Source organism: Leptonotus elevatus, chromosome 11, assembly GCF_054856555.1.
Source record: "Leptonotus elevatus isolate MCC_2025b chromosome 11, RoL_Lele_1.0, whole genome shotgun sequence".
Taxonomy (NCBI): Eukaryota; Metazoa; Chordata; class Actinopteri; order Syngnathiformes; family Syngnathidae; genus Leptonotus; species Leptonotus elevatus.
The window spans coordinates 3,954,993-3,979,653 of record NC_141249.1 but is presented as its reverse complement, the minus strand read 5'-3'; the positions used below and the strand labels follow the sequence as shown (position 1 = coordinate 3,979,653).

The 24,661-nt window shown below is 41.2% G+C and overlaps 1 protein-coding gene across 2 annotated transcripts in view; it reads left to right on the top strand.

The window, feature by feature from the left end:
• The window catches only part of syde2 (synapse defective 1, Rho GTPase, homolog 2 (C. elegans)), a 60,727-nt gene that overhangs the window by 18,554 nt on the left and 17,512 nt on the right, over positions 1-24,661 (top strand). For both annotated transcript variants that reach the window (XM_086089846.1, XM_086089847.1), the window contains exons 4-5: positions 7,762-8,894; positions 16,898-17,024. In XM_086089846.1, coding sequence (XP_085945972.1) covers positions 7,762-8,894; positions 16,898-17,024 — 1,260 coding nt within the window. The remainder of the gene's footprint in view (positions 1-7,761; positions 8,895-16,897; positions 17,025-24,661) is intronic.

Genomic DNA, 24,661 nt, shown 5'->3' with positions numbered 1-24,661 from the left:
GTCCCACTTTACATGCAATTGTGTGGTATACTAATCACAGTAAAGAAGCATTTGGTGTGAGTTTCCTCACCACAACTTTGTAAATTCACCAAAAGTCTCTTTGACTAACAACTTTCGATCTAGATGCAGGCAATGTCTTTTAATGAAAATGTGAGCGCAGACACAGTGTCGCCCTGCACTCATTTGAGCCCATCTTTTTCTTTTTCTTTCTTTTGATTCTTCATAATTATCGTGTACAGACTTTGCTTTATTTGCAGGGGCAAGGATTGGACAGAGCTTCCGTTGATTGAGCACAAATAAGTGGCATGATGAATTAATGAAGCAGTGCAGATGTAGATGACTCTTTGACTATAGTTTTCCTCTGTTCAGTTGGCTGCTTCTTTACCTCCTCACCGGATGCACTCCAGACTCCTTGTGTTCTGCCTATTGACTGACTTTTTGTCCATTTGAAAGCTCTGTTTATATGAAGAATAATGATTGATAGACTCCGGGGGTGGTGGGAATGGGGCATTCCCACTCTCATCTTCTTTTTGCTGGCAGGTTGTGGAATCTGACTTGGCTAGAGCTCAGAATGGGATCAGAGGTTTTTTTCAGGGGGTTGTTTTGCTCTCGCTGTCTGCTGCGTTCAAGATTGAACCCGTGCTGCTAAAGTTACACCCGAGCTCGAATCTCTGAGTTAAAATCAAGAATCTCATCTTGGCGGACAACTGCATAGTTTGACTGCGAGGGAGTCAACAAGACAGTAGAGCAACATTGTGAGAACAACACTCTAAATCCAGAGTAGATTCCATAGTCTGGTGTTAGATTTGAATTTAAGGTCACAGAGCGGTCTCATAGTTTTCTTTGAATCACAGCAACTCGAAGAAAAACATTCAGTTCTCTAGTAAGCTCAAATAAAACCCTCACTAAAATTACATACTGTATGTAGACATAAGATTCTCTGTTATCATTACCCCTGCTGCAAACAACATTTATTCTATTGCATTGTAAAAAAAAAAGAAGAAGAATAAACTAAAAAAGAAAGGAAGAAAAAAAAGAAGTGTGTGTGTTTTTTAAGCAAGAATATGCGTTTCAGCTAATGGATGGATGGATAATTATTGGGTGTTAAGTATGAACTTGGAATAGCAATTCAAAACACAAAAACAAAATGACAAATAATGATTACATATATACTTTAATTTCCAGGTGAATGAGTAAACAATTTCTGACTACATTATATGTTGCAAAATAGGAAAACCATGATGGGCCCCTCCATGATTGTTATTAATGATAAAGTGATAGTATTGTGTAGTTGTGTACCACAGCGAAACCTTTCAAATCATACAGCATTTCTTATATGCTGGACATACGTTAAATTTACGTTGTACCTCTCACCTGTAGTGTTTAGGAACCATTTCGAAACAATCATATAGGGATAGACCGATATTTGTCATTGTGACAAATATCGGCATCAGCCTTTTTACGAATCTGAAGGCCGATAAAGATGGTATCTCACTGAGCGGTGAATGCTTGTGAACGTAGCAAAATTGTGTGTTTTCACCAGAATTTCTATGTCGGTAAGATCTTTTCTAACCTTTTACAAACCCTGACAAAAAAACTAAATTAGCTACATTCGCATGCAACTTTTCATTTATGGATTTATTAAAATTTCCCCTTTATAAAAAAGAAAAAGTATGCTGACACTGGCAACTCCCTACATTTTTTATTAAAAAAAATGTAAAGAATAAAATAAAATTACGAAATTATCTCGAAAACTTTAGGGAACTACTTGCTTAGTTTTTAATTTAGTTTAACACAAGCTGATGAACCTAGAAGTTCCCTGCATTTTTTTTAATAGATTTTTTAAACAAAGCTTTCAATTCTTTATATGTTTAAAATTAAAGGAAAAAGTAATTTTTTTTAAATGTTGACGCTAATATTTTCTCTTTTACTGCAAATGAATATCGGCTTGAAATATTGGTTATTGGTCTCCTCCACTGAGCAAGCCACCTTAGAAATAACGTTGTTTCTACGTAATGGGCATACGTAGAAAAGACGTCACATTTGGATGCAGATTGCAATATCAGATTACGTAATTTCGTCAACGTCATTTCAACGCGACATCTATAAGACATCTGTGCAAAGTTGAAATCAGGTTCAAAATAGGTCGTGTAGATGTCCCTTTGGCGCCTTATATAGATCTAGTTTAAACCAATTGTAGAGAGGCTACTTAATGATCTAAAATGACTAAAATAATGGTGTTGTGAAATCATTGTATGAAAATTCTCAATACAGTAATCAAAATATTGTGTCCTCACCCAGTTTGTTTTGGCTGATTTAGGGACAGCAAAAATATTAGATCCAAAGACAATTTTGACGAATGCATGTCACAGACATTTGAGAACTATTTTATGGGTTACGTTGAAAAGTTGAATAATATGAGACCTTTTAGAAAAAAAGAGAAAACAAAGCAAGCAAAATTAATTAATAAAATAACAGTGTCCTTCTGCTTTACAACGCTTGAATGTGAGTTACACAGGGGGGGGGTGTACTGCACAATTCTCATATGCATGCGTTTATCCAAACAACAATGAACAATGTTTATAATTATATGCATACACAAGTGGTAGTGACAGATCACTGCAGCACCGTAACGAAAAGTATACATGTGGCTATCAGAAAATATCTTAGTAAAAAAAAAGCAGCATCTTAAATGTGACTTCCCATGAGCAGATTGATTAGAAATTAAGCTTGCGTCCTCTGGCGACACGCAGGTGGAGCTACGCAGGTGGAGTGAATTTTTGGCCACATACCGTCAAAGCCGAAACTTTTTAACTCTTACGGTATTTATGAAAACTCCCGTGAATTACTGGTTATTAGAACTTTCGCGAGTCCAAAAAATAATTTGTATATAGGTTTTTTAATAATAATAAAAAACGAAACAAATAAAAACACAAGAAAAAATATACAAAAAAAAAAAAGTAAAAAAAAAATGTTAACGTGGCTACATGTTTTTGTATGTGCAATGGTGAGTATGGAACGTCATATCAACGTCCATATTAGGCCATAGTTAGACGCCCATATGTCAACGTATTTTGGCGGTCAGTGGACGTAGAAATGCTGTCCTCCTTCATTGGACATCGGATGTTTAGTGGGCCTTGACTACTAGTTATTGGTATCGGCCTTGAGAAAAACATATCTATCATGTCTATCACTACAATCATATAATATAAATTCAGGGGGGGGAAACAATGCAAACAAATCTTTTTGGCTTGTCTTGCCCCATAGCCATTTAAGTTTGAGTATTTTATTCCATGGTAGAATCATATGTTTCTTTAAATTAAGGTCTAAAATCTTACATATCTATTTTATATTAATTCAAGCCCCAAAACATTTGAGTGAACTCCTGCCTATTTGTGTTTTCTATTCACAAATGTACCCGAATATTGAGGCTTTACTGTACTACTGACTTGCCTTTTCTTTGACCAGTGCAGCCACTCTTTTGTTAGAGTTCAGGCAGGACACAAATGGCTGCAATGGAGCTTAACCACATGAGGACTGGTTTGGCAAGTGGCCATGTGTTGCTAGAGAGAAGGCCCGCATGCTTGGATATATTAGCGGGGGGGTTGTAACCATCGTGATTAAGCAGCCGTGCTCCTACGGCCCCTGAAAGGCATTCTAATGGGTTTGAGCCAAGTGGATAGGAAGTAGCACTGAGCAGAACCACGTGGTCACCAAGTGAAGAAACTAGTGGACAAGTGTGCCATTCACCAGTTTATGTACACTGCACACAACAGCGCTGTTGGTTTTCACATTTAACACACACGTTTATTGTGGACATAACACTCACAGTTCTCGATCAGCGCAAGTGGCCTTACGTTTTGGCGTTGTCAGTGACAGTAGGTTATTGTTAGAGAATACAATTTTACAGTCAGATTGAGCCAGGGCTAATGTGACAAATGAACCATATCCCACTCAATCATGTCATCTTTCACACACCCTTCTCCTGCACCTGACTGTTGTCAGTGTTGTGAAAGGCCCTCGTCATAAATTCCTCGCCTGTGTTGGCAGGTGTTAGAGGCAGGGTGCGCAATGTAGCTCCAGGGTCAGAGCATGCGTGCTTTCCTCTTGTATGCATATGAACTTGCATTCTAGCTACATGTTACAGTAATTTACGCAGAGGAAGGTGTTGTGGTAGACACAGTTAAAGGGCTCAGATGTCACGCACAGGAGTGCAGACCTTTGGCCTTTGACCCAGGAACAAGCCTCGGAGGTTAGTGTGTCAAAGTATCGCCCCCGAAATTCAGCTCGTGAAGTATTTTGTTACTCTTTTGGCTGCTGCCACATGGCCAAAGGCTAGAGAACTTGTGTGTGTGTGCGTGTTTGTGATGTAAATTAATGCACATTGGTACCTTGACTCAGCGCTCTATTGGATTTATATTCATTTCAACATTTCTTCAATGTATTCAGGACCCATATCTTTTAGTGACAAGTGCCCTAATTTACGAGTTTTTGTGGTATAAGCCATCACTTCCTCTCTGGTGCGAACCAAACTGTGAGTAGATTCAAATATGCCGCTACTGGAGCAAAGTGAAAATAAATATTAAGTAATACCCTTGATGTGGGCAAGGAGAGTCACAGTCGCCAATATACTTTCAGCCGTTTGTTGAATAGGACAAATGTTTCATAATACACAAATACTACAATACACACAGTAATTACACTTTACAAATTAGTAGAATTTTGTTTTGTTTGTACACAAGGCAGTGCAATTTTTTCTTATTGAAAACATATAATTTTTTTTATCAGGATCTGGATGAAAGTGTGGATGTTGTTATTTCACTGTCTGAGTAACTAAGGTATAAATGGAGCTGCTCATCATGGTTCACGGGCCAGAATGCTGTGAGCTAATCAACAAAAAAGTCAAAATAAACACAAATGCAGTGCTACATGGATAATGAATAATTTTGTTAAAGTTCAGCTTTGGCGAAGGTCTGTGCTTTCCAGAGTGCCAAATTTGTTGATGTAAAGTATATTTTATGTTTTCATCTTTCATGTATTATGCTAATATAACTCTTCAAGAGGAAATTCAATTTACATTGTTCTTTTTGTTGCACATCACACAGAGAACTAGATCAAAGATGTCAGAGTTAAGGGCCGCACAAAGACAGTGCTCGCTAGCGGTGGGGGTTTAATAAGCAGAGGTGGGCAATTTACAACATTTTGCTGGTCCATCATTGGTCAGTGACCTTGGCACCCTTCAGTCGTCATCCGTCGGTAATTTTTTAAAATTAAACTAAACTACAAATCGTCAGTCTGCCATTTTATTGTAACCAAGCTTCCGTTCATCACTTTGCCACCACAATTTTAGAACCGACAAGCAATGGTGATCTTTCCGTTTGTCATTCGCCGCTCATCAACAAAACGTCAGTGACGGACTGGAAGGTCCGTCGGTACTTGACCCGGTTAGTGACGACTACAATGACTGTCTTTTTTTGAAGTCTCTCGTCCGTCAGAAAAGCATTCAACACAAGTGTTTAAAGTTTCAAATTTTAAAGTGAGTAAGCTAATAAGATATTTTCATCACTTAATGCTTTATTGTGAATGTGGCTGGATGATGCCTTACTTGGCACTGCCAAAGCGAGTTTTGAGCTAGCTTTCTTAAAATGTTTTTCACACATGTAATGGCTATAGGAATAATGCCATCATTTGTATATGCAGTGACGTGTAAGGCTTTTTTCTAGTGGAAAACAAGTTTCAGATTTGACTGGACCCTGTGTGTGCAAGACCCCTCCCTAGTTGTCATTTGGTGAATTTGCACCTACTATGTTTTCCACCCATGTCCTTCTTCTCAGAGCTCCTCTGTGTCTATTATTGGAAGCTTGCATAAGGAAGGCTACTGAGTAAAGGGGGGAATGAGGCTAAACATGGTTGGCTGAGGAATGTGAGTGAACAGCACTGTTCACTTGTACATTCACCAGCAGCTTTGCCAGCCTTCTAGTTCAACATACTTACTGTAACGCTCAGTGCCTGGACAAGGGATGTCTTTGTCCCCCATTCTTTGGTCACACCCTGTTATGCTCCCCATCTTGTTCCACCTTTGCCTTCTCCTTCTCACTTGTATGACCCAATACATAGTAACTCCAGGTTCCCTCTGAAAATAGAGCTAGTAAGATTGGCTGGTCAAACTATCCATCTTTGGTGTCAGAGGTTTATCCTCAAGTTATCTAATTTCTAATCACCCAATCCGTCAGTAAAACACACAATTGAATGCCTAAATAGATCTCAAGTCTCATTTAGGCCTTCATATAGCACCTAGTGGACCTTATTGCGTGATCCAAATGAGGTTAGTTCTAAAAGCAGTCATCAAAGGACTTGCCAAGTCATGTGATACAGAACTAATCCCATATGAACTGTGGCTCCCATTCTACAAGGTGTTCCTTCCTAAGTGGAAAAGAGGCAGGTATATGACCGAGGGAATCATGTTAAAACGCTCTGAATGTGGAAATAATGTGTTTTTTGGGTCTGTGACTGCCTCAAACTAACCATTGCAGAAATAACATAATACTAATGAATGGACAAATTCCACTTAAAATCTGAGAATGCTTTATTTTCCTAGCTAGATAGTAGTCATTGACAGTGGGAAAACGTTAATGATGATGTTCAAATCCCTGTTTTTAAATGACAATAATCTGCTTATTTTGCTTGTCTTATTATAAACCAAGTAACCCTTACAGGTTGGACTACTTAGTTTAAGCTATAACTTTATAGCTGTATAAACTAGACTAAGTGCAATTTCTGCAGAAATTAATAGCTGAATGCTAAAATGAATGCTTATGAAGGAAATTGAAAGATAAATTAACTGAAAATTACACATTTTTAATTATAGTTAAATGCCAAATGAATAAAAACAAAAATCTAACTGCAATCTGTCTAAGCAGCATTCCCACAATAAAATGTGAATTTATGTAGTGCCTTTGGTTCAATGTATAAGTGTGTCAATGAGTGTCCCTTTTTTTCTTATGAATTAATTTTCCTCACAAGAAATCTCTCCTCCCAAAATATATATATTTTCTTTTCTGTAGACTAAATATACTTGAGGTTGACCAAAAGTTTGCATTCTCCTGTGGTAGTTTTCCAAGCATTCACTATAGACTTTTGTATGTTATTTATGGATACAGTCAGGAGCCTGCCTTGGCCAGTCTGAAACCTTCCACTTCTTGCACCGGATGGGCTTGTTTGTTGTAATGGGTCATTAATAGTGTTGTTTCGATACCGATACTGGTATCGGCAGGGGCCCCGATACTGCATTAAAACAGTGGTATCGGTATCGGTGAGTACTAACAAGTAACATGCCGATACCATTAATTCTGACGCTAATATAGGATTTTGGATGCAGCATCTTGTGTCTTGCTCATGCACGACATTCACTGATGTGTGACATGCCGAACTAAAATATCCTATTGACCCTTGAATGCTCTGAACCAATGGCAAGACAACTTTTTCATGTTGAGAAAAAAAAACTTAGGTATCGGTATGGTATCGGCGGTATTGGAACAACATTAGTCATTAACCTAGTGTATGATGAATGCTCTACCAAAAGGTTTAGTTTATATTTATTTAATTTATCAGGCAAAATGTTTTGTCAACTTTTAAGTTAATTGAGTTGTCAATCATCCAGTAGGATTAGCAGTGCAGTGCTAGTGTTACCAAAAGATTATGTAAATTCAATACGAAAGGCCTCCTTCTTAACTTCTCTTTATTATCTTATTGTCTTTGTAGATGTTCCTGACCTTCCAAATAGTGTTGGATTCTCCCCTCCTTCCAGCCCAAACCCAACTAAGAAAAGCAGCTCCATCAACTGGTCATTCCCCGACAAGATCAAATCCCCACGCACAGTCAGAAAAATTTCCATGAAGATGAAAAAGCTTCCAGAGCTGAGCCGGAAACTCAGCGTGAAGGGTCAAAGCAGCAGTAACAGCAATGGAAGTGGTCATTTAGAACCCAGATCCCATTCACTTCGAGCTACAGGTACGGGGTCTGAGGCCACTTCCCAAAGTTCAGGCCCTCAACGATTGGTTGTATCTGGTGCTGGGCTTGCCAGTCGAAATGTGATCTCACGCTACCACTTGGACAGCAGCGTGTCCACGCAACACAGCTTCAATAAGAAGAAAAACAATGGCAGCTCCAAATCTGCCAGTAAAGGTGGATACTTAAGCGATGGTGATTCACCAGAGCTAGTGGCTAAATCTGGGAAGCATAGTTCTGTTGACGGCAAGGGAGACAGATATAAGGACACAGAAGGACCAAGTGGAAGCTCCAAACTAAATGGTACCGATTTGGACATAGACGCTTTCCGACATTATTGCTTCACAGAGCAGCCCAAATGTAGCCAGTACATCTCTGGACTGATGAGTCTGCACTTTTACGGTGCTGAGGACCTCAAACCACCTCGCATTGACTCTCGTGATGTCTACTGCGCCATCCAAGTGGACTCAGTTAATAAAGCACGGACTGCGCTCCTCACCTGTCGAACTACCTTCTTGGGTATGGACCACACCTTCAACATCGAGCTGGAGAATGCCCAGCATTTGAAGCTCGTTGTGTTCAGCTGGGAGCCTACTCCAAGGCGAAATCGTGTCTGCTGTCACGGTACAGTGGTCCTACCTGCACTCTTCAGGGTAATACGTTCCCACCAGCTGGCAGTCAAACTGGAACCTCGCGGGCTTATATATGTCAAGTTGAACCTGATGGAGCAGTGGCAGAACTCCTTGGATAGAGGACCACGCGGCAACAGGGAGCCCCAAGTCTTTGGTGTGGCGGCATGGCGGGTGGTGGAGAGAGAGGACACCGGACTCTTGGTGCCGCTGCTTATAACCAAATGCATCAATGAAATCGAGAAACGGGGTTGCCAGGTGAGTCCAAACTCATGCATCCAAACTGTACAAGTTCTGCAAGATTAATTTCATCTAGTCTTTACTACAAAAACAGATGTTTAAAATGTCTTTGAAGTCATTTGCTCCCCAAAACGTATAAAAACATTCTATTTTAAATATTGCCATGGTCCCAAAAACTTATTTATCCTTTTTTTTTTTAGAGCATACAGCCTCTAATCTGAAGAGGTCTCTTAAAGCAAATAGTAGTTATTAAAAAAAAACGGCCAGGGGGTGGCAGCAGAATATAAGAGATAATCCATGTTTTAATAGTAATAGACCACAATATTCTGTGAGCCTTGCAAAATCAGTCAAAATCCAGTAAAACAGCCAAGAGCAAAGGGGGTTGCTTCACAAATTTTTACCTTCTATGCAAAAACAAATGTCTATTAAATTGAATCTTTGTGGATTACCATGAACAGATGAATGACTGAACACACTTTTCATAGAAAGTGTATACAGATGCATACGAGCTCAGTTCATGTCCATATACTCCATGTAGCCTAAAGCAGGAAACATAAATCTATTTTGTAAGGCAGCAAGGAATAATAGGGACATTAGCTGTCCTGTATAACGCAATGAGTAACTTTCCCTGTGGCCGTTGATCACACAACGTTACAAGGATGGGATGGTTGGGAAAAGGAGCTGCACTCCATTTCATGACGTCATCGGCTTCTTGAGGTCATTTCTTGTTATTCAGAGAAAAAAAAGCATTAAGCCATAAGAAACTGCTCATGTGATGATGATGGACCAGTGGAGTTTTTCCCTAGGTCATGTGATCATCTTAACACTCACCATCCACCCCTGCACATTTTTTGTGCTCTATGAAAGCCAGCAGCAGTGTTCAGAGAGAGACTAGAGAGACGACATCGTTTCTTCTAATTAGGAGTCAGTGACAGTAAAAGTGTTTGGCCATTGTTCACAACATCACCCTAGAGGGGCATGCGAGGGGCAGCGGGTGCCTGGGGCCAACTTTAGTGATGATGTCTCGTATGGTTTTCCTGTTAGCTGATAATAAAGCCATCATTTTTAAACCCTGCCATGCATGTCTTTGGAATGTGGGAAGAAACCGGAGTACCTGGAGAAAACCCACGCAGGCATAAGAAGAACATGCAAACTCCACCCAGGAAGGCTAAAGCCCAGACACCGTGCTGCCCGAGAAGTTATTAAATGACAGAATTTATTAAGAAATCATTCAGTCATATAAACCAACAACAACTAATAATTTGTGCAACAATCAGTGGCGAAAACCATACCAAATAACTGTCATGTGTTTTTACTAATTAGTAATTACATTGCTACAAAAGGTTCAATTGCTCCTGGAAAAAAAAACTGCAGTAATACTGTACATGTTTATTGTAATATAACTGCAGAATCAATGGGGGCACTGAATGGCAGTCCTATCTGGAGGTGATTGTAGACAATCATGACAGTCACTACTTCAGTCAGAGCAGGTTTCAAACATTGGGACTCTTAGGCTGTTTTGAACAGTCTTGCTATTTTGTTCTTAAATGTAACTTCGGTTCTACTTGTTGCATGTCATAGAGCTTGCTTTCTGTCTTTTTGAAGAAGCTTTCCAGTAAGTGTGCTTCACTTTCTAGGATTACTGGGGTGAATTAAATGCCAGAAATACGCATTCTTTTTTCAAAATAAAATAGTCATTTGGATGTGCTGCAGGCAAACAAAGTTGTGGTCACATTTTTGTTCTCCATTCTGTGTGGCCTGATACCAAATGAACTATGGCCCGGAGATTTGGGACCCCTGCTATGGATTCATTTAATTGAGTTACATATATTATAAGAATTTTGGCTCATGAATAGACAGTCTCTATCTTCCATGAAATGCGTAAATTTGTACTGTTAAAATCAATTATTTTTTAAATGTGGAGAATTGATGTGAATGGGTCAATGAAAAGAGAACGGTATTTAAATAGTAAAATTAATTCACTTACATTTTGGACAACGCGTAGCACTGTTATGAGGTTCCAGTTTGCTTATATTTCCTATGTTTATGTAATTCATTCTGCTTTGTCTAGGTTCATTGTGATTCCGCCCTGTTCTTGGCTGTCTCTATTTTCATCCCTACCCTCTGCCCCCAGTTGGCTCCTGTCTTAATTACCAAAATATTGTGTTCAGTCAGTATGACTCAGAGATCAAGTAGTACTAGTGACAAGTAAAGGATAGCCCTTAGGCTATAGGCAGACAGAGGCTAGAAGAGAGTTGAGACCAGATCCCATAGGAATCTGCATGTTGTGTCACTAAAACACGCAAGAGCGGACACAGAGTGCAGTGTGGTTTTACACATAATTTTGCTGCTCTTTGAAGCAAGCTGTTAGTCAGAGTCACTTAGATTCACATGACCTCAGGCCTCTACAAGCTTTTAAGATGCTGGATTATTGTGGGCCTTTTGAAAAAAATGTCCAGTAATGCCTATCCCAAACATTGAAGTTATAAATCTAGTGTCCATCTAAGATACTTTCTTTTTTATTTGAGAGCAGTACAGTACATACTGTCCTACAAGGCAATTAAGGGTGCACATAGGGTAGTGAGTAAAAAACACTTTCAAAGTCATGAAGAGCACTTGCGCCTGTGCTATTAGACAGAGGGAAATAAGCTCGCATGGAGAGCCACGCCCCCTAGATTTGATTATTTGTACTATTTCAATAACAACATAGAAGAATTTGTTTTCGTTGCAAATGGTCTTGGTCTGGTCTCGGTATTAACCTTAAAATGTATTGGTCTTGCCTCAGTTTTGGTACTCTCTAGTTTCGATAATGTCTTGGTCTCAGTTAGTGTGGTGTAGGGCCCGACCGATTAATCGGCCGCCGATTATAATCAGCCAGTTATTGTCCTTCAAACACCGGCCAAAACAAGCAACCAACGATTATTTTCCCCTTAAAACGTTATCATCAAAGAAAACCGAAGTTTCCGACGCTGTGAAAGTACCCTGAATGCACCATTTTGCTTGCGTAGCATTAGCAACTAGCAAGTGTGTAGTGTATGTTATTCTGTTGTCCTTTAAGCTGTTTAATGACACCCCAGTTGTAGTTAATTGTAAAACTAAACACACGACAATAAGAATGACATCCACTGTATATTTAAATACAAAACATGCTTAATTTTTAAAACATTGCTAGCCTAGTGCTAATACTAAAAACGAATGCTAACAGGAAAGTTAGCATCGACTTTGTTTTTCCTTCAAATAACAAATATTCACACACATACCCACACGTAAGAGAACACTACGCAAAAGGCAAAAACAATTCCCAATGGGTGCGAGTGTGTAGGGTGTCTCAGTTCTCCAAGTGCGTCTCAGGCCCTGTCCAGACGGGACGGAAGCAAAGCCGGCTTCGTTCCTCAAATAAATCTCGTACACACAGAAGCATTTAAAGACTTGCGTGTGTCCAAAAGAAGACGCTGAGGACGTTTAACGGCTGTAATTTAAATGCCAAGTCGGGAGTGGCGTTGTAGCGCTGCCACAGGGGGTTAACGGAAAGCGTAGAAGAAGAATCAGCGAAGAAGACGAACACTTTTTTTCCTTTTTTTCTTTATTTCAATCTACAGAACAAACATGGCTTTGCATGTATCAAAACAACATGAAAAAGACAAACACAGGAGAAGTGACAATGTCGGGTGATTCAAGTACGACACCGCTTGTTGAACGTGGGAAAAAAATATTTTGCTGCAAAAGCATAAGCAAGCTAAAGAGGCTGTGCAAAACAACTACGACACAGCTATCCGCCTTTGTTGTTGACAGACTGACGGTTCGCACGCAGTCACGCAAGAATTGGCGCATTCGTTATCAATCTGCGACAATGCGTAGTCATCGAGCTGCGACCATTACGTCATCACTGGAGGAGTATCCTGCCTATGGTGTCCAGACGGACGCGTTTTGAAATCTTTCCACTCTGGAACCCGGTTTCAAAAGTGATCGGTTTCAAAAGTGATCGATTTTAAGCTCCGAAACCGCGCCATCGTGTGGACGAACAGCCTAAATGGTAAGAAACTTGTGAGGATACATTGAAACTGGCTTTCGTGTGGACGGGGCCTCAGAGTGTTTCGGAAAACTAAGACACCCTACACACACACCCATCAACGGAGCAGTTGAGGGGCACGAGGGTGGCAGTGCGAGTATTGGGACACAGTCTATAATGTTGCAACAGTAACCGGAAACAGCGAAGGTGTCTGACTTTCGGAAGTCCGTGGCATCTACCCCATAGTCCTGTGTCTAGCAGCCAGTCCAGGGTGTAGTCATCCTTTCAATTAATATCAGCTGTGATAGGCTTCAGCACCTGCTGTGATCATGCACTGGCTAAGAAAAATAGAACAAAGATGGATGCATTAAACTATAATTTATCAGCCCTCCATCACTCTGATTTGACTCATCCACTTACTAAATCCATAAAATATCTGGTGACATACAAATAAAAATACATCTACTGTAAGCGATCTAAAATCATGGAAATTCAATTTTTCTTGAGGGAGTATTTGATCTCTTGAAATTACGCAAGTATACCTATAGGCGTTTCCAGTAATTATATGTGGACCATCAGATTATACTTTAGAGTCGCCAGTAGAGATGCATGCTAGTGACTCTTGGCGCATGTTAATACTGTGTCTGAACAGAGCCACAATTTGTTGGAATTACGTTTGGCCCACAGTCAAGACCATTAATAAAGTCAAGCACCCATTTCCTTGTTCCTTTGTGGTACTGATAGTTCAGTCATTAAAGTGATTTCAGACTAAACACAAATCCCTCTGATCCCATCATTGGTCTCAGCAGCCTCCCAAGAGTCCCAATGCTTGTTGAAGAAACTTGTTTTGTTGGCCCTATTCTACATACAGGCCTGCTCCTGCCTGTCATGTTGCTTGGCAGCCGCAGTGTATAAAGTACAATCCCTCTTTCGCTAACAGCTGCTACCCGCCTGTGCGCCACTCTCCCCTACACAATCTTTTTTTTCTGAATGGACTTGTTGTTCATTGTGCCTCCTGACTTCTGTTTACTTGCACACAATGCTAAATCCTCAGCTAATCTGTCCTCGTCTCTCCCACTCGTGTGAGGTTTAAAAAAAGCAGTTCAGCTCAACGCAGTGGCTTTGGAAATAATTTGACTTGTAGAGATATTCTCGTGCTTCTACACTAGTGCCTGGAAAGAGCAGTAGCATGGTTTAAATATAATTTTTCATTTTCTTTTTATGTGGAACCGGGTCCAACCCGCTTTCACAGCCCACTGACTTAACACGTTGCTCGGGCAACTACACCAGTTGGTCAGCCATGCCTTATACCAGACAGACACATATAGGAGAAATTATGGTATGTCAGTAGCCCGCCTTAATTCTAATATAAGAAGACAACTGGTGCCTGGTTTCAGTATCAAACGTCAATGTCGGGATACAACTGTGCAGACTTTCACTCTCTCGAGGCTTAGGTAAGGGCACATAGATGGTTTGTTATTGGTTTATGTTTTCATTTTAAAGCTGTTGGATTTTTTTAGGGTATAGGGTTTGTCCCAGGTTCACTTGAAGTGGAATGTTGGAATTAGACATTACAGAAACCCGAAATCAGAAGTAAACAAAGTGGTGCCCGCGGGCCCCTGAAGGACCAAATGAATAGACCGCTGGCCTGTTCTAAAAAATAGCTTATCAGTGATTAGTCATTGTGATTTCCGAGCAATGATCATTTGAAAATATAAGCACTTGCCGATACTTTGTAATACTGTTTTGCATGATGATATTTTTCTTTCATACATTGTTAACACTGTGTATAGTGGAGATGGGGTGCTGCTGACTTCGGTGGGGAGAACACTTTGAAGACCTCCTCAATTCCACCGACACGCCTTCCTTTGAGGAAACAGAGTCTGGTGACTCTAAGGTGGGCTCTCCTATCTCTGGGGTCAAAGTCACTGAGGTACTTGGAAAGCTCCTCGGTGGCAAGGCCCTGGGCGTGGATGAGATCTGCCCGGAGTTCCTAAAATCTCTGGATGTTGCGGTGCTGTCGTGGTTGACACGCTTCTACAACATCGCGTTGACATCAGGGACAGTGCCCCTGGATTGGCAGACCGGGGTGGTGGTCCCCCTTTTTAAGAAGTAGGACCGGAGGATACGCTCCAACTATAGAGGGATCACACTCCTCAGCCTCCCTGGGAAGGTCTATTCAGGGGTGCTGGAGAGGAGGGTCCGTCGGGAAGTCGAATCTCGGATTCAGGAGGAGCAGTGTGGTTTTCGTTCCGGCCGTGGAACAGTAGACCAGCTCAACACCCTCGGCAGTATCCTCGAGGGTGCATAGGAGTTTGCCCAACCAGTATACATGTGTTTTGTGGATTTGGAGAAGGCGTTCGACTGTGTCCCTCGGGGGTCCTGTAGGGGGTGCTTCGGGATTATGGGGTACCGAGCCCCCTGATACACAACTGATGTCAGAGTTTGGTCCGCATTGCCGGCAGTAAGTCGGATTTGTTCCCAGTGAGGGTTGGACTCCGCCAAGGCTGCCTTTTGGCACAGATTCTGTTCATAACTTTCATGGAAAGAATTTCTAGGCGCAGCCGAAGCTTTGAGGGGGACCGGTTTGGTGCCCTCAGCATTGCATCTCTTCTTTTTGCAGATGATGTGGTGCTGTTGGCTTCATCAAGCTGTTATCTCCAACAGTCACTGGAGCGGTTCGCAGCAGTGTGAAGCGGTTGGGATGAGGATCAGTACCTCCAAATCCGAGACCATGGTCCTCAGTCGGAAAAGGGTTGCATGCTCTCTCCGGGTTGGGGATGAGATCCTGCCCCAAGTGGAGGAGTTCAAGTATCTTGGGGTCTTGTTCACGAGTGAGGGCAAGATGGAGCGGGAGATCGACAGGCAAATCGGTGCAGCGTCTGCAGTGATGCGGGCTCTGTATTGGTCTGTTGTGGGGAAGAAGGAGCTGAGCCAAAAGGCAAAGCTCTTGATTTACCGGTCGAGCTACGTTCCTACCCTTACATATGGTCACGACCTGTGAGTCGGAACCGAAAACAAGATCCCAGAAACAAGCGGCCGAAATGAGTTTCCTCCGCAGGGTGTCCGGGCTCTCCCTTAGAGATAGGGTGAGAAGCTTGGTCATCCGGGAGAGACTCAGAGTCGAGCCGCTGCTCCTCTGCGATGAGAGGAACCAGTTGAGGTGGCTCGGGCACCTGGTTCAGATGCTTCCTGGATGCCTCCCTTGAGAGGTGTACTAGGCATGTCCCACCGGCGGGAGGCCCCGGGGACGACCCAGAACACGCTGGAGAGACTATGTCTCCCGGCTGGCCTCGGAATGCCTTGGGATCTCGTCGGAGGAGCTGGTCGAAGTGGCTGGGGAAAGGGAAGTCTGGGTGCACTTCGACATGGTCACAATTGCTTGGGATTGAACCCACAACCTCAGAGTTGCAAGATGACAACTTTACCACTGCTCTATTCATGTAGCATTCACATTTATCAGTTTCCAATAATTTGGTCTCAGTTTCAAAAGCAGTGTGACCCTTACTGTATCTACATGTTGCTCTGTAAAACAATACTCTGAAAGTTGTATCGAAAGTTAGACTACGGGACAGGTAAACATTTTAAAAGCCTAGTAGTAATGCAGCGATTCGTAGCCTACATATAGTCAACGCTGCAGTACAGTACAGCTTTAAAACATTGAGAAAATTTAATCAGGATTGATGTCATTCAGATAACACTTTGTTATGAATCAGCACATTTTGGCACACTAATTCATAACATTTCAATTGATTTGTATTAAATAAAGATATCCTGTTGAAAATGTTTGCGTTATTGTTGAGGATGAATTGATAGCAGCCCTAACATAACAGTATATTACTAAGCATTTCACAATTAAATCAACCCATCACTCCTTCAAATGCATTGCCACTTAGATGAAGTAGGACTTCAGGCTGCACTCTTAGGTTGTGAAAATGTCTTTTGTTTGACTCTTGCATGAGCAGTGTATGTTTACTTGACCTAATTTCACATGTGTGGGGTGTGTTTGCAGGTGGTGGGGCTGTACCGTCTTTGCGGTTCTGCAGCTGTAAAAAAGGAGCTACGAGAAGCATTTGAGAGAGACAGTTACGCTGTGGAGCTGTGTGAAAACACCTATCCGGACATCAACGTCATTACAGGTAAGCAAGAAAGTGAGATGGCAAACACTGTGCACCAACACCACATAATGCCATCAACACCAGCTTATTGATAACACACAAGGGAAAAGTGGTCCGTTAATAGAAATATAAGGTGGTTTTAATCAGAAGGATTGTAATATCGTCGCTGTTATGTGAAAAAAACAATTTTTGTAATCTTTTTACATTTTTATTAGGGGTGTCAAAATTAGTGCGTTAATTTTGAGTTCATTTTAAGTTCCTTTAACGCCACTAATCTTTTTAACGCGCGATTAATGGAAAGCTTGTATTGGGGTAATTCCAGTCTCAACGCAGCAGACATTTGCACATCAAAATTTTGCAGTAATAAATTTAATAATGCAATATTTGTAGAGATTGGGGTCAAGTTGTATTTTACAATTTAAAAAACGTGCAGAATATCACAAGTCACTTCATGTTAAAGATTAGATCTTAATATAAAAAGAAAAATGCACTTAGCTGTCACCAATGTCTTACAAATGCAATTATGCCACCTAGTGGCAGAAAAATTTCCTCAACACAACTCGAGACACTGTTTTTTTACAGTACAGTACTTTTTTTTTTTAACTCAATTTAATGAATTACTATGAAATTACTGTATCAATGACTAAAATATGCAGCCATATTTCTAATAGTTTAATTTTTTTCCCACTTTTATGTTAACAAGAATATGACAACTTAGAAAAAAACATCTAATTGTACATGTTTTTGTACATTTTGTCACGGTGTGGTCACGGAGCGGCGTGGTGTCTGTCGGCGTGTGAAGTGGAGGACCCAAAATGCAGGGAGGCAGGAGAACCACAGCAGGAGTGCGAAACTGGCGTGCTTTATTTTACAGAAAACACTAACCATGGTACTGGTTAATGCTAACTAAACAACAAACTGAAAAGATACCAAATCAAAATGACAGACAGAACTCCGGGGTTGACCGTGACAAGCGGCAATGATCCCACGCCGACTGATCACCACCCGGGAATTAAATACACTCACACTAATTGGGTAACTAGCCACACCTGGGGCCAGGCATAAGTGGCTGAGGGCCCAGATTGTCAGGACCAATCGGGACCCTCAACCAAAACCAGATCTTCCCAGACATGACACATTTAGAACAGATATAATATTTGTGATTTATTGTGAGTTAACTATTGAAGTCATGCGATTAATTGCGATTAAAAAATGTAATCGCCTGATACCACACATTTTTATGTTTTTGGGATAAAACTGAATACATACATCCCAAAAATCTAAAAATGTAAAAAAACATGAAAAAAATGAACGTGTTTTTCGCATAGCAGCGATAATATTCTATAAGTATTTTTTAAGTAAATTTAACTTAGTATTGTGCTCAGTACTTAAAAATGTGATTACATGTTTTCCATAGGCAATATTTGTCTTACAAGGAAAGGGGCAAAGGCAAAGCAATCACATTGCCAAATACAAACATGCTATGAAACTATAGTCATGCGTCTCTTTAGTATGATTCAACATAACACACAGTCCAATCACGTATTTTTTATTTACAGATATAAAATGTACATTGGTGACTTATACCAAGTAGTTAAACTGGGCACGTTGTTGTACTCGCCCAGTGCAACAAATAAAACACTTCCAACCCTACAAAGCATGTCTGAACTAGCCTGTTTGCACCACATAGGTCAGCACGCGTGTGTGATGTTTACTGTAAAAGCATTCCATGAGTCAACATACCAGTATGTATCGGAGCCTGAGGGAAGGGCCCACACACACTCTCACTATCGGACTGTGCTGTACATTCTGGTCATTCCTCCTTTGTCAGGTTGCTACATGTTCTCGACTGTCCCTTCACATTTGAGTCAAATCAGGAAATGTTTCTTCCTTCTTTGCTCAGTATTACTATAATAATATAAGTGGAAGAAAAAACAAACGTGTATTCTAATGAATTATTCTATCAAGACATTTAAAATTACTGTCACTTGGACTGAGTGATAGCTGCTGCAGTATGACAAATGGTGGTGGTGGTGGGGGGGGGGGCAGAAGAAAGTGACTTACTCATTATTTTTCTGCCAACAAAAAGAGGAAGAGACCATGGAACCCCCTGTTCATTTTGGAGCCGCTGTTGGTTTTAGGAAGAGGCCCCGCATAGGCGTTGTCCTATCATGTCCGCTTTGATCCACATGCATTTGTATGGCAGGGCAAAAAACACAGTTAACAGTTGAGCAGGTTCGAAAAAAAGGGCCAGCACCAGTGCGGTTTGTTGGTTTTTGCTCGCTGCCTAAATTTGCTCTGCCAAGCGAGTTGCAGAAGAGTTTTGATGAGTGGAAGAGGGCAGCAACTGGGAGCAGGAAAGCAAATGTCACTGCCTCACTTTATTATACAATTCAGCAACTGTTGTTTCAGGATTGTAAATAGCTTCTAATTTATATTTTTAACCAAAGTGTGAACATATACTTAAGAAAGTCTGACTGAGTAAGCCAGGGGATGAGCTGAGAGCACTGGCTTGTCACACTGCTAATTTGAAAGCGGAGCTAGTGAAAAGGATTATCCAGGGGTCAGGGTTCAAGCCAAAGCTTGCAAAACATGCTCAGTGCATGGCACTTCATTGTTTCAAATCACAAGCACATTTCAGTCAAAGTACCACAAAAAGTGTTGCAAACATGATTTGCACTTTCGTGCTCCATGTTCATGCTGGTTTCAGTCTAGAAGCGCAGTGTGTCTTGGTTTTACCGTATTATAGGGGTGTGCCAAAAAAATCGATTCTCATAAGAATTGCGATTCTCATTTAGTACGATTTAGAATTTATTTTAAATGTCCAAAAATGTATTTAATTTAAATTATTTTATACTGTCTTGCCCTTGTTTGTGTGTGCTTTTATTGGGAGCGCTGTTCATGTTGTACCCAATTTGGCCACTTAGGGGCAGTGTGGTTCAGCGCATTCTGATACACTGTTAAGTTGAAAAAAAAAAAAGTCACGATGAAGTTATTCCAATAAAAGGTGTTGTTTTTTTTGCAGCGTAGGAAGAGCATATGCCAGTGAGTAATGTTAAGATGCTTCTCTGTATACATTCCTGAAGCGTTTTGTATGAATAGCGCTCTATTGAGTGATAAAAGTGACGCGAGTAGCGCGCTAATTAGCATTAGCGAGTCAGACTGGATTAGATCATGGTGATTTTTTGCACATCTATAAATCGAAGCAGAAATCATTGTCAAGCAAATCATTTTGAATCAAACATCGTTCTGAATCAAACATCAATTCTGAAGCGAATCGTGAGACAGTCAAAGATTCCCACCCCTACCGTATCAGTTATCTGCTATTTTTTTGTCTGAACCAACCTGTCCTAATAGGTGGAAACTGCATTAATGCTTCCAACTTGTTGGAGAAGTTTTGGAGAGAAGCTTTGCCAGCACGCTTTTCTATACCAATTCCAAATAAGGGGAACTCATTCACAGTTAATCAAATAAACGTTTTTAACACTACCAAATAATTAAAACCTTTTTTAGAAAATGCGTTCCCTTGATGAGGAACTGATTCAACCAGTTACCCTTGTAATGGTGCTCTCTGTGTTCCATAAATCATGCTCCTAAAACGCTATTAGCGGTATTGGCGATAAAAAGTGGTCTTTAATTTGCCCAATCTGACGAGTCTTTTCCATAGCCTGCTTCCTTTCTTTCCCCGCACCCTCAGCAGTACGCCAGTGAAGACATGGAAAGTCATTAACAAGTGCCTCCTTTGTTGCCGAACAAACACAGATGGTATTTGGCTCATGCATGGGGGATTAGCTGAACCCAGAGCAGGCCAGGGATTCAGGCAACCTGTTTACAAAGCGCTTCAGGCTTGCGTGGCTGTCCCAAAAAGTTCTTAACTTATACATTTACATTTAGACATCTCTGATGAGTGTACATGTAGTGGAAGCGCACCACTCTACCAAGGTTTGAAATTAGCTTGGAGTTGTTGAGATTGCAGAAAATACGAAGACACAACAACGTTGGGCTTTTGACGTGTCACAGGACGAGGAAGGGACACACATCCCCTCTGACACCAAACACCCCCCTCCCAAAAGAGTTCTGTGGGGGCGTGTAGAATTTAAGGGAGGGGAGCAGGATAGAGAACAAACCCGTGTTTGTTCCCCAGCCGCGGTGTTGACTAGAGCACTGACAAGGGGAGTGACCTTCCACTTTGTTTAAACAAGAGGTTAAAGGTAGCCATGTGCCCCATTGCATTCTGTGCCCTGTAGTGTTTGGTGGCACAATCGCAACACTGAAATAGTTTTGACCTGATACAGGTTGTTCCTGTCATTAGCAAAGTGGGAATGAAGCAACAAGTTAAGGTTTTCAATTTGGGCTCTGTGATTGTGTAAAGACCCTAAAGGCCCAACTCGCCATTACACTTCCAGGAAGTGAAATGGAAGTACATTCGGAATATGTAGTAGTTAGTTTCTAAACCAGCTTCCACTCTTCTGGAAAAAGATTTTGGAATTCCCATCGTAGAGGTGAGCACCTCAGACTTAGAGATAGACCTTTATGTTATGCTGCAGCTCTGCTCGGAGACCAGTTGCCATCTTTGCTGTTTGCTGTGATGAAGTTGAGCTCAAAGGTCTCGGTCAAGTTCTTCCACTGCAAACTCTTCCAGGCACGATCTTGCATTCCGCAGTAGGACACAGTCATTTTCTTGAACAGACCTTCCCACACAAATATGCAATCAGTTAATAGCTCAGAATGTAATATTAAGTTGAATAGTTACGATTCAAGGGGACGAAGTGGTCTAGCTCAATCACTGATTCATTAATTTCCCATGACTTGACAATGACATCTACACAAATTTTGCACCAGATGAAAACTTGACTAGAGTAAAACGCTCATTAATAAACAATAACTAGGACAAAATTGTTATTGACTAATAAAGATTAGCTGAAAATGTACTTCACTTAATAAAAACTGGACTATAATCAATGGACATTTTAGTTCATGAACAAAGACGAGATGAAATTATATAATTTTGAAAAATTGTCCTTACTAAAACAAAGAAACTAAACAAATAAAATTACGTTTTCTTGGACTAAAAAAAAGACTAAAATGCTAGATTTATCGGGTAAAAGTTGACAAAAAAAATGGATGAGGTTGATTAACTATGATCAAAACTAACAAGCGCGATTGAAACTGGACTAAAACCAAGACTACTGTAAATTTAACTAATTTGCTCCCAAAAACATAGAAAAAGGTTCTATTTTAAATATTGCAATGGTCCCAAAAACATATTCATGCGTTTTTTATGTTTTTTTATGCTAGAGCATACAGAAGGCTTTGACGCTGCCATGATAATTGTGAATGGTTGCCAGAGGGTGGACTCAAATGCGGGGAGAAACAACAGGGAGACAGGAATGGAGAGCTATGTGAGGAACTTTATTCAAACATGTAGAGACAGGTGAGTGGATGAGGACTGGACGTGACATGACTGGACTGGATGTGACGGGGTAGACTGGTCGCCATGACTGGACTGGGCGAGAGGAGACTGGTCGCCATGACTAGACTGGGCGAGAGGAGGCTGGTCGCCATAACTGGACTGGGCGAGAGGAGACTGGTCGCCATGACTAGACTGGGCGAGAGGAGGCTGGTGGCCATGACTGGACTGGACAAGAGGAGGCTGGTCGCCATAACTGGACTGGACGAGAGGAGGCTGATTTGATTGTGGCTGGCTTAGCGGAACGTGGGCAACTTGGCAGAACGTGGGCAACTTGGCAGAACGTGGGCAACTTGGCAGAACTTGGGCGACTTGAAGGTGACGTGGGCAACCGGACAGTGACTGAGAGAACTAGACGAAGACGAGGGTGACTAGACTGAGATGAAGATGACTTACTGAGACGAGGATTTGACGCACGCACAACCTCCACACATAATCTTGATATCAACAATGCTCCCACACAGACTGGACAAAACCAACAGACTAAGACCCCGTCCAGACAGAAGCAAAGACGGCTTCATTCCTCAAACAAATCTCGTACACACAGAAGCACTTCAAGACTTGCGCATGGCCAAAAGAAGACACTTAGGACGTTTAACGGAAAGCGTAGAAGAAGAATCAGCAAACTTTTTTTAAACTTAATTGCAATCTACAGAAGAATTATGGCTTGGCATATATCTAAACAACATGGAAAAAACAAACACAGGAGAAGTGACAATAGCGTGTGATTCAAGTACAACACCGCTTGTTGAACGTCGGAATAAAGAAGCAAAATATTTTTCTGCAAAAGCATAAGCAAGCTAAGGAGGCTGCGCAACACGACTACGACACGGCTATCCGCCATTGTTGTTGACAGACTGACGCTTCGCGCACAGTCACGCGAGAATTGGTGCATACGTTATCAATCTGCGACAATGCGTCGTCATCGAGCTGCGACCATTACGTAATCACTGGAGGAGTATCCTGCATATGGTGTCCAGACGGACGCGTACAGGTCGAGTTTTGAAATCTTTCCACCCTGGAGCCCGGTTTCAAAAGTGATCAGTTTCAAGCTCCGAAACCGCGCCATCATGTGGACGAACGGCCTAAACGGTAAGAAATTTGTGAGGATACATTGAAACTGGCTTTCGTGTGGACGGGGCCTAAATACACCAACACCAATGAGACATACCTGGAGAACACAATAGGCTGAGGGCACTGATTGGTCACACACACTGGGAAGGGAAGAAACACACAGGGGGATGTGATCAGACATAACGAGACAAGGGGAGAAATCAGGAACACCAACCACAGACAAAAACAACAAACACACCCATAATAAACAAAACCCCAACCCCTACAAAACCGAAACATGACAGATGCAGCCTCTGACCTGAAGAGGTCGTATAAAACAATGGTAGTTATTACAAAAAACAGCCAGCATGTGGCAGCAGAGTATACGAGATCAACCAGGGCCATGCTGCAACAAGCTCTTTTTCCCAGTGTTTTTAACAGGTTTGTGAATAATGATATAACTTAGCTTAATTCTAATGCTAATTGCTTCAAAACGGTAATAGATACAAATGTAGTTTTTTTCCTGATGAAAGAAGATACTCTAATCTTTCTTTTGGTAGGTTTTTATAGCAATAGAACACAATAGTCTGTGGGCCTTGCAAAATCAGTCAAAATCCAGTAAAAGAGCCGGGAGTGAAGGGGGTTGCTCCAGTGAAAATGTCTGGGAGTGAATGAGTTAAAAATGTATGATATAATTAACACTAGTTCACTGGTCTTGTTCATCCACTGATTCATTAATGAAGTACCTGGGTCAAACCTATAGCCTACTTTGATTGTGAACATGCAGATAAATACTGATTTGTCTTCTTGGCTGCGAGAGTCAAGCACCTGTAGGAAAACACACCTGTTCGCCCCTGAGTCCATAACCTTGTGTGTTGGTGTGTATGAACAAAAGAGTGTTTAAACACTTGCATTATGTGTGTGTCAGGCGCTAACAAAGCCTGAAACACAAAAGTAAACACACACACACTGACTCATAGTAGGCTAATGATTTATTTCTGTGGCTGTGTTCTCGAAGCACTGTAGTACACGTGCGCATTGAATTGCACTTGGATTGTACACTCCTGTAACTAAATTAACAGATTTGCCAATGGAAAACCCTTAAGTCAGATTCCTGTCCTGTGATTAAAAAATA